The sequence below is a fragment of the Coturnix japonica genome, chromosome Z (assembly GCF_001577835.2).
Source record: "Coturnix japonica isolate 7356 chromosome Z, Coturnix japonica 2.1, whole genome shotgun sequence".
In the NCBI taxonomy this organism is placed as follows: Eukaryota; Metazoa; Chordata; class Aves; order Galliformes; family Phasianidae; genus Coturnix; species Coturnix japonica.
In genome coordinates, this window is record NC_029547.1 from 15,373,676 (window position 1) to 15,384,247 (window position 10,572).

General features: G+C 45.3%; 1 protein-coding gene and 2 long non-coding RNA genes across 11 annotated transcripts in view; 1 reads left to right on the forward strand and 2 right to left on the reverse strand.

Annotated features, from left to right (window-relative positions):
• The window catches only part of HMGCS1 (3-hydroxy-3-methylglutaryl-CoA synthase 1), a 32,417-nt gene extending 30,394 nt beyond the window's left edge, over positions 1-2,023 (reverse strand). For 5 of the 7 annotated variants that reach the window (XM_015848668.2, XM_032441203.1, XM_032441202.1 and 2 more), the window contains exon 1: positions 684-789. In XM_015848668.2, coding sequence (XP_015704154.1) covers positions 684-724 — 41 coding nt within the window. In that variant the 5' untranslated portion in view covers positions 725-789. Of the gene's footprint in view, positions 1-683; positions 790-1,899 lie in introns of those variants that run through there. The other 2 variants (XM_015848671.2, XM_015848670.2) reach the window with 1 other exon arrangement.
• A 1,297-nt stretch (positions 2,024-3,320) lies between these two features.
• Positions 3,321-10,572, forward strand: part of LOC107305952 — a 22,614-nt gene continuing 15,362 nt past the window's right edge. For all 3 annotated transcript variants that reach the window (XR_004305515.1, XR_004305513.1, XR_004305514.1), the window contains exons 1-2: positions 3,321-4,572; positions 8,082-8,253. This is a non-coding gene — a long non-coding RNA (uncharacterized LOC107305952). The remainder of the gene's footprint in view (positions 4,573-8,081; positions 8,254-10,572) is intronic.
• The window catches only part of LOC107305953, a 17,133-nt gene continuing 13,348 nt past the window's right edge, over positions 6,788-10,572 (reverse strand). The window contains exons 2-3 of the long non-coding RNA XR_001551944.2: positions 7,587-7,713; positions 6,788-6,806 (exon numbers count right to left, since the gene is read on the reverse strand). This is a non-coding gene — a long non-coding RNA (uncharacterized LOC107305953). The remainder of the gene's footprint in view (positions 6,807-7,586; positions 7,714-10,572) is intronic.

The window sequence follows — 10,572 nt, forward strand, 5'->3', positions numbered from 1 at the left end:
ACGAGTTTTAGACTTGTGGCCTGAGCACACTGTAAACATCACTGTAAATTTTACAACACACATTGGCACAAGTGGTAGAAGTGTGCTGTGCTACACAGAGGCTCGAATCCCAGGGGGTTGGATTCGATGATCTCTAAGGTCCCTTCCAACCTGCACGAGACTGTGATACTATGATTATAAAGTGTGTTTTTCAATAAAGAATAAAATTGCAGCAGTAGAGCTGGATGTACTCTGCCATTTCATGGCAGTGAAACACACGATGGAAGCGTTTGAGACACGTCGATCTTCACACACGCAGTTCTATTCCTGCACACAGGTCTCAGTTTCACACAGAGTTTTGCTTTTGTTTTCCGCAGCGTCGCAGCCGCCAGGCCCCGCCACGTCCCCATACGGCAATAGCTGACCGGACGGCGCTCAGCCCGTAACGAGCGCGGCCCGTCCGCACATGTCGCGGTTCCAGCACTGCGGGCCCCGCCGCTGCTCACTGTCCGTCCGTCCGGGCGCTCTCAAGGTTACCGGGTCCCGGCCGCGGGCAGAGGCCGCCGCCGGACGGAGGGAGCCGCGCCCGCCCGTTCGCCTCCCGCCGTGCCCGTGCCCCGCACACCGCGCCCCGCTCCCCGTCCTTTCCTTTCCCCTCCTTCCCCCTCCCCGTCCCGCCGCTGCCCGCCCGGCCCGGTACCTACACGCTGCGGAAGCCCATGGCCGCCTGCCAGCGCGGGCGCATGCGCGGCTGTTCCAGCTGGAGATGTGCGCAAGCGCGGAGCTGCGGGCGGGCGCCCCCTGTGGTGTGTGGGAGCCGGCAATGGGGGCGGGCGGCACCTGGAGCCGGCAATGGGGGCGGCGCTGAGCCCGGGTACGGGGCTCGGCTGGAGATGCCGGTGGGAGCTTCTCAGCCCAGCATCCGGCTGCCCGAACACCTCAGGCTCAGCCCAGCTCACAGCATGGCACTGCGGCACCGCCCCTATAGCACGATGGGCAGCACCGCCTGCACAGGCAGCCTGTGCCACCTCACAGCACGGAGCAGGATCCCGACACCAGCACCGCCTCCCTGTGCATCACCCCATCCGGGGAGATTGAACTGAAATTATGCGGACAAAGATAACAGCATGTAATGGACCGGACACGTCACAGCCGTACAACAGAGGCTGTGATTCAGGCCCATCTCCCTCACAGCTCAACACACCGGATGGGTTTACATCACCGGTGGGGCTGAAGATGACACCGCCCCTCCGCCTGCCCTCAGCAGACACTGGCGATGAGAAGCATCATTTAATCCCAAGTATTTCTGCAGTTCTCTCGTCCAAAGGCTTTCTGCAGAGGGCTGATGCCGTGGTGTCCGTACAGCACTTCAAACACACCCGACAAAGCAAAGCCAGGGCTACCCGCGGGCACTGCAATGTAAAAGCTCTGCACGACTGCTCTGACTGCAAGAAACTGGGGCACAGGCATCTTCAGCAGGTCGGTGCCTTTGAGAAGATAGATGCACCTAAGACAAACAGCTTTCTGTCCTCATGGACCAGCCTCACACAAACCTGAGCCACCGATGTCTGGTGGAAGTTGAGAAGTACCTCAAAGAGCCATTCGAAGGAAATCTGAGATGCTTTAGTATAAAGGAGCAACAAGGCTGGTTTGGGTTTGTTTCGCATCCCATTACGGGCATGTAGGGAGCGAGCAGCACTGCAAGATACAACTTCCTGCTGGTGCACCCAGAAAATACATTTTCCCAGTGGCTTCATTAGTCAGATGCTCTCTATAATTGCTGTTAGCATTTCCTACCAGCCTTATAAAGGCACAAAACCCAGACACAACCCGCTGCCCATCCGCCCGTACCCGGCAGCCCCCTGCTCTGCATCCCTCGCACCCCTCCTGCCCCACACTCGGTTCCCCGCCGTCTCCCACCTGCACCAGGCGCTGTCCCGTCTCACACACACACCGGAGGCGAAGCGGACACGGGCAGCCGGCACGCGGCGCCTTTAAACCGCCCCGCCACCCGCGCTCCCGCCCAAGCCCTGAGCGACAGCTCTCCCGACCAATCACAGCCGTCGTCTCACAAGTCCCGCCCTCCGGCCGGCCGGCAGCCGTGGGAGAAGGCGGGGGGGATGGTGTGAGAAAGTGACGCGGCGTGGCCAGAGGGCAGCGCGCCAATCAGAGAGCGGCAGAGGCAGCGGGCGCCCAATGGGAGCTGAGCGCAGTGCGCGGGCAGCCAATGGGAGCGCGCTGCCGACCGCGGGTGAGAGTAGGACGGCTGGCGGTCCCCGGCGAGGCGAGCAGCCTGTTGCCTAGCAACGGGGCGAGGCCCGCCGGGCCCGGCGAGTGCGGCTGGGCCGCTCGTGTCGTGTCGTGTTTGTTGTCCGTGTGTCACCCGGGCCTGGCCCCGTGAGGCCGGAGCCGCAGGACGGTCGTGGAGTTGGGTCTGGGGGCGGCCCCGGTTCTGCCCGCCGCACCCCGAGCCGTGCAGGGTGCCCAGCCGCCCCTGGGACCGGAGGTCGGAGTGTCGCCCTGCCGGCTCTGCGTGTGTGAGTGTGACAAATGGGAAATGGCTCGATAAAAATCGCATACCAATTTTAAAACCTGGATACGCTGGTTGTAAAACACCGACGGAGTACACTCCCTTGGCAGCTGGTGATGGCTGCAGCAAGAAGACTGGCACAGCTGACATACAGGGCATCACCACGGCTGGGGGATTTCCACCATCATGGGCAGGTGGAAACAGTGTGAAAAGACAGGGAAAGACCTCATGGAGAGCCTTAGAGCCTGTCTTGTCTCTATGATCAGATTTGAACTTGTAACTGTTCCGTAATCGTCAGAAACAGTGATTTGTCACAAATCTTCACAGTGCGAGAATTGAGAAATACTACTGAGAAACTGAGAGTTTTGTTTGCGCTTGTTACTCTGCAACCTTCTGACAAACTGACGTCAGTCGGTGTACATCTGCAAACCTGAAAGGACACGGTGACAAAATACAAACTTGGTGGGCCATGATGTCATTATGTTGTATAAACATGCTGTACCTTCCATGCCTACAGACCAAACAGAATTCTTGTCGGAAAGTTCAATGTTTCCTTGTTTGAAATGTGTTACTAATGCCAGCCTACCATGTACCTCAGTGGCAGAATGTTTCCTCACGTTGTACTTTGGAGCCATTCAGGAAGAGATGGAGCAAGACATAGTGTTGTTGAATTAGCAGGACTGTATGTCAGGACTGCAAACACAGCCAGGGCTTTGCAAACCCTTCTCCACCACCTTAGTTTAGCCGTCTGGGCAAGGCCAGCTCCAACTGCATGTGCCCTTGTAAGGGGCTGCCAAGTGAAGAGGTGTGTGGAGGGAAGCTGTGAGAAGCCATCTTTGTCACCTTTCCCCTTAATTCCAAGCTGCTACATCCCCTACTGCTCCTGACCCCTTGGCTTGACATTGGAGCTGGCCCTTAAGCCCGCCCCACCTCAGCAGACTCATCTGGACTCCTGGCTGACCCGTTTGTTGCCACTGGCTCTGCCCTGCTCTTTTGTATGGAGAGCATGCCTTTGAAAGCAAAGCCACTAGCTCTGCTCTCCTTGTAGTCACACTCAGCTCCTGCCCCTTCTGCTTCCTGACAGCTTAGCTGTGTTCACTTGTAAGCTTGTTGTTGCATGGGGCTTTTTAAAACTATAATTATTTTTTATTTGATAAATGTTGTATATGCTTTCAAAATGGAAAAAAAAAGTGTTGTTTTTGTGTTTCGCCAACAACATATGGAGATGTAAGCAGCAATCTTATGAATTTTATTAAATCTTTACATATCTGATAAGAAAAAGTGCCAAAATGACTAAACAGGTTTGGTGAGATAATCCTGTTACCACCTTCTTTTGTATGATGCAGGATTATGAATGACTTTCCACCACCTTTAGTATTTACTTTCCATGCTGTAGAAGGTAGTATGACATAGACGTGCATGACATCATTGCTATTGATCTAAAAGAATGTACTTGCAACAAAAATAACAAATCAACCACCTGAAGACAACAGAATTATAACCATGTTCTCTTAACTGTGCCTGTAGAAAAGCTCATTTCAGGATGACACCCCTACAAATGATGAAAGAAAGCTAGAAGGTAAAATTTAACAACCAGTTGGTAGCTTTTCATAATTTTAAAACAGAATCTGAAGATGTAGTACAGTCCTACTTTTTAAAGTAATTATCTTGGGTTAAATTCAGGGAGCATGTTTAATCTGTGCTGGTAAGAGCAATATATTTGTCTCGTAAGGATGTTTCTGGATCCAAGTGCAAATTTAAATTTACATCAAGTTCAGATGACCTCGTCTTGCAGACCAGTTTAATGACTAATTTAGTAGCCCTTAGTAACATTTAATAGCCTAAGATTTACTACTACTTCTAATTAATCAGTATAATTTCTTCTTTAATTGTTGTCAATAGCATTATTGTTTTTCTTCAGATTTAAGAGGCTTCAGATCTGATTATCCTGTCATTGGGTGTACATATGGCAACTCTTATAAAACACTGCTTGCAAGAAAGGACCTGCTGTTGCAATGGAATCATCTACGATCATTTTATATGGATTTCTCAAAGAGACTGAGGTAAGAATATTAAAGTTGTTGGTGGATCCTGTTCTAGATCTCTTAGGTAATTAATTATAGTCTTCTACCAATTTATTCTCCAGACATGTGATCGCCACCATTTGCACCCCCGCTTGTGAGAATTCAGGTCATTCTCCTTTTATGACTGAAGAAACAGTGATATTTTCAATAGAGAATGTAATAGAGACTGCTTCTGGTACATTCGGACTAACACACCAGAATGAATGCTGCTCCTTGTCATAGCAGCCTCAGAAAGGAAACCTAACAAAGGGGGAGTCCATTCACTAACGATGCTATTGCCAAAGAAACCTAGAATAACTCAGAAGAACCATGTAGCAGCAACATGCAAGGATGTTGGTAGGGAGAGGACAAAAGCTTCCTTTTCCTCCCATTCATCATATGAGTCTATTTTGACAGGAGTTTGGAGTTGAGTCTCTCTTACCATTTCTCAATTGAGCAGAAGTGGGATCTCCTAAGGAAGGAAGCGTGTGTGTTCTCTGATGATTCTCCTCCTGGCTTTAAGTCAGTGTATCAAATTTAGGGTTCTGGTTTTGTCTTACAACAACAACTTTTGTACTTCTGTTACTTCTGGTAATTCTTAGGCAATCATACCTGTGGTAGCTTTTTTTTCTTAAGCTTCCTAGAGAGACAGCCTATTACATTAATTTAATGACTTAAAATCAATGAAACAGCCAGGAACTAAGGGTGTTTCTTAAAATCTGGTATTTCCAAGAATGTTAAATGACTCATAAGCCCATTTTGAATGGAATTCAATGGAAATGAGGCTTCTGAGACTCTAAAATATTCACTGCAGTTTTCAGAAGCAACTGGCTGCATCTTTGGGTACCTAAATTCATTGAAAAGATAGCTTAAACCAGCATTTTTGGGAAGGCAAAGTCATGTGCTGTAATGACATGTTCTGCAAAACACAACGTTGAAATGACTTTACTGAAAAAATATATATATTGATTTTATTTTGCTGCCAAGTACAAAATAGCAAAGGTCAAAAATAACACTCAGGTACAGAGGGTGTGACATCTCCTAAATGAAAGTTTCCTAACTGGAAGGTTCTTCTTTGTCTTATTTGTGTGTCAGGGTTCAGGGATAAATGAATCTCTACCAGAGAGTGAATCTTTAAAAGTGTTGTCTTGATATTTTATATACCAATGTTGTGGAAAGTTGTTTTACACTAAATGATTAGTAGAGTTTATTCCTAATTCAGTTTCCAAAAGAATGCACAGGAGCCCAACCAAAATACACTTGTCAACTTGGAGATTAATTCTATCTTCCTGTAATCTCTCAATTTGATCTACAGTATCCAAGAGAACTTAATGTGAGATAACAAACACTCTGAAGAACTGAAAGATATAAACAAAGCTATCAGAGTCTGTCTTTTAAACTAGCTTGATAAAGGCAAATACTGTAATTGCATTTAAGTTGCAGTTCTGGGTCTTAAAAAATCTGTGGCTTTGTAGCAATCCCAATTATTAAAAACTACAGAACCACATTTATATCCCCATTTCCTGTTTTTCTGAATATTCTGAATATCTTTGATAGAACAGTCATGAAAATTAAGGTACAGTCAGTACTTTACTCCGTACTTAAGATAAACCCCACATGCACTAAAACCACTGGTTGTGCTGACGGAAAGAGTACGGGGAGCTAAGACATCATTGCCAACCCTCCTGGAAATCTGCTACTCAAGAGATAGGAATGAAGGTAAAATTTCAAATAAAAAATGTCAGCAGATAAATGGAGCACTGAGAAGAAATATTGGCATGTGAGCTAAAAATCACAGGAAAGTAGCATAGTTGGAAAGGGGGTGATTTAAGTTTATCCATAGATCTAGGAGGTACAGCAGAGCACTTGCTATGAGACACTTTCAGGAGCACCAAGCCATTTTGTTTGTAGTTGGCCCAGCGTTATTCTTGTGTACAGGTGATGGTGCCTCTGGCACCTAAATATTTGAAAGGTCATTTTAATGGTATGATCATCCATCCTTGATGCAGTCTGCTACCTTTGCTCACGGTTCTGTATGCCAGAGGTACCTTCATTATGGGGCTTGCTTCATGTTACCGTTTATTCTCTCCTTTTTTTTTTTCAATATTTTGGTTCTTCTGTGTTTTCTTCCATGATGTTTTTTTCTGGGGATCTTGTGTTTATTCTTCTTCATCCACTTTTTAAGTCTTTTAATCCGTGGGCTTACACAGAACTTTCTGCCTTCTATGTGGAGACTGACAGAGCAAAAATCAGTTGTCAGAGAATAAAATGTAAACCAACAACAGCAAAAACCTTAATCATACTTATCATTCAAATATGGAATCATCATTAAAATGCTTAATCCTATATTACATCAGTTTGGTTCTGTCTGGTGTCAGATATGGTAAATGTTGGTACCTAAGGTTTCCATTATCATGGTATCTTCCAAAATCTGAAAAAAAAATGTTCCTACTTCAGTGGCTCTGAACCACAGTGCAAACCAGTACATTTACACTGCCAAAAAATAAGTAGAAGACTTTATTATTATTACCACTGTGATGATTATCCAGCAAATGTAAATGTCTAGAAATAAACATGTCCAGGATTTATTTCAAATTTATCATTTTTACATAAACACTGTAATACTGTGCTAGAAAAAGAAAAAAAAAAGTAAAAAAGTAAATTAATTTTAAGTAGCTTATGTGTAAACCTGATGTAATTAATTTAGTCAAGAATTGGAAAAAGTGAAATGAATGAAAGAGCATAAGCTCTTTTTCAGTTCTAAAAATAAAGCAAGTGTCAAGGTTATTGCAGACTGAATAATATTGTTCTTGAAATGGAAACTGAATATTTGCAGTTCAGGAATGTTCTTGAGATCAAGTAGTGCAAGGGAGGACAAATCTTAAACAGCTCACAATCTTATTTTTCATTAAATTTTTGCTATCCATCTAAGATTGTTCTGGTTTTGATGATGCCTAATAGGTTTTGATTTCATAGTACCACTTTCATAGTGAAGCATGCAAAGCAAGACTTACATTACAGCGTGTAGGTGACACAGGCCATCATGTTTCTGGATTTCAAATCTCTCCACTCTTCGGAGAATTCCTCTAGGAATTTCTTCTGAAATTTTTGTGCAACAGTTAAAGGCCTCAGGAAATAAAGCTAGAAAGTAATAACAAAGTTAGAAATGGCATAGATATGAAGGGACAACTCACAGCTTGACTTCTCAGAATCACAGAATAGTCGAAGTCGTAAGGGATCTCATGAGGTCACCTAGCCCAACTGCCCTACTCAAGCAGCAACAACTAGAGCAGATTGCCCAGGAGTGTAACTAGTTGAGTTTTGAATATCTCCACAGGTGGAGACTCCACAGTCTCTCTGAAAACCTGTTCCAGTCTTTGACTACCCTCACAGTAAAAACATGTTTTCTTGTGTTCAGATGGAATTTCATGTGTTTTAATTTGTGCCCATTGCCTCTTGTTCTGTCAGCAGAAAAACTTGACTTCTTTGCTTTCTTTCCCTCTCATCAGGCATTTGTGCACACTGTTGAGATTCCCCTTTCAGAAATGCTTTCCTGGAGAATTTTTTCACAGAATCACAGAATCACGGAATGACCCGGGTTGGAAGGGACCTCAAGGATCACAAAGCTCCAACCCCCCTGCCTGGCAGGGCCACCAAACTTCCACCTTCCCAGGGACTGAGGTGAGTTTGACCAGCCTGTAGTTCCGGGATCATCATGCTTGATCTTCTTGAAGAAAGGGAAGATATTTTCTCTCTTTCAGTATTCAAGAACTTTGCCTGGTCACTATGACTGTTCAAAGATAATTGACAGTTGCCTTGCACTGCTGTCAGCCAACTCCCTCAGGATTCACCAGTGATGCAACCTGTCAGCCCACAGCCCTCACATCCATTTATTTTAAGTTGGCTCCCTAGCCTGATACTCCTCCACTGAGGATAACTCTTCAGTACTCCTGAGTTCCCCTCTGGTCTCAGAAGCCTGGATTTCTGAAGGCCAGTTTCAATCATAAAAAACAAGGAAAAGAAGGTACTTGGCATCTTGGTCTTTTCTATGTCATTTAACATCTATAGCCCTGCCCTCATTCAGTAGCAGGCCCGTGTTTTCCTTTATCTTTGTTTTGCTATGTAAGTACTTGTAGAATTCTTTCTTGTTGCATTTTATAACCCTTGTTAGATTTAGACCCAGGCCAGCACTGGCTTTTGGACCCTATTCCTGCATTATCAGTCTGTAACTACTCTTTCATTTGACCCTCCTTCCTCCCCTTGTACACTTCCTTTTTACACCAGAGTTCAGTTAGGACCACTGTTTTCATCCTTTTTTGTTTTATTATGATTGGTCTCCCTTTAGCCTGGAGGAGGTGACTTTTGAATACCACTTCACCTCAACCACTTTTCTCTCTCAGATCATATTCTGTGGGATTCTTTCAAGCAGATCTCTGTAGAAGAAGACATCTCCTGAAATCTAAGGTTATGGTCCTGCTTCTTGTCTCCTCCTCTCTTAGGATTCTAGACTTCACCATCTCATGGTCACTGCAGTCAGCCTCCGGCTTTTTCTCTTTGATGAGCGTGAGCACTGCTGTCTTGTCTTTCTGGCAGGTATCAGGGGTGGTGAAAGTCCTCCATCTCGAAAAGGGCCTGTGAACCTGAGGCTTTTTCCAGAAGAAGACCTCATCTACTTCTTGCTGACTGAGAGGTCTACGGCAGGCATTCATTACAGTGCTCTCTGTTGGCTTATCATCTGTCCTTAGACAGAGCTCTGAGTATTCCTGCTGCTCTCTCACAGTAGTAGCAACTCCTCCTCCCTACCACATGGGAATGGAAGATCACTGATGTTGATGACACATGATGTTTTCAGGAGTGTAACTTAAAAGCTCTGCCTTGTAAGGTTGAATCATCTCCATTATCTTTTGTCTTAGAAATTATTAATGCTGTTGCTGTTTTGTTTCTTTTATTTTCCCCCTCATACCCCCCAGGGGCTTGTGGGTTCATGACTGAATGTGTCTCTGCTAGGGAGTGATCTGCAGATTTTTTTCCTGCTTGATAAATACCACTGTAAAAAATAATAATTTTAAAGTCAGATCATAACTCAACAGTTTTTGGTGACAAATAGTAACATTTTGGTGTTTGATTTTTTTTCTGGACTAGTGCAGAAATATTTCTTTTGAAAGGGATTCCCTCCATCAGTTCAAGGTTTGAGGGATTCATCTGGGTTGTGACAGTCTTGTGATCAGACCCATGCTTCAAGGTGAGCACAACAAGGACTTCTCTGTTGCAGTCAATGAATCACTGAGGGCATAGAGGGGAGTTTGAATTTCTTTTTTCCTGGCCTGTAAACCATGCTGTACCTTAAGTAACCATTTAGCCTTGGAGTGCAAGAGTCGTGGAGCAAGAAAAGAATAAGTAGGAGAATCTATTTTGAGTAGTTTCTGTAAACAGGAAATTAAAAACCTCCTCAAAACATTTCTTGTAGTCAAGAAGATTGTGTGCACTGGTTCTTAGGAGAAATTTGGAGGAGAGCTGGAATAACAGAAGATGCTACCAGAGGTGCAATACCAAGCAAGAGCAGCTAGCAGTGTAGCAGGAGTCACCAAAAGCCAGCCGTGCGTCCTGCCACACCTTTCAGGAGCTTTCGCTCTCCATGTGGTGGATGACAGAGCCCTGGGACGTCCTGGTCACAAAGGCGAGTGAAAGACACCAGCTCTAGCAGTTTCCTTTTCAGCAACCTAGAGAGGAAGGCTTGCAGAAGGATTATACAAGAAAAAAAGCTCGGAAAAGGATAATTGTATCCTGAACACTTTCTGAGATTTATTCCTCTGCTTCTGTGCGGTTGTCATGGTTTTGTAATTTTGTAACTTTGCTATCAGTATTCCACATCATAACATCATGTTAAGTGTGTATACTTCTGTTGAATGTGCAGTCCACAGAAGAAGACTACATATCCCAGAGAACAACAGGAGTAACAATAAGTCACGGGACCAGGACTCTATATAATCTCGTTCCCAG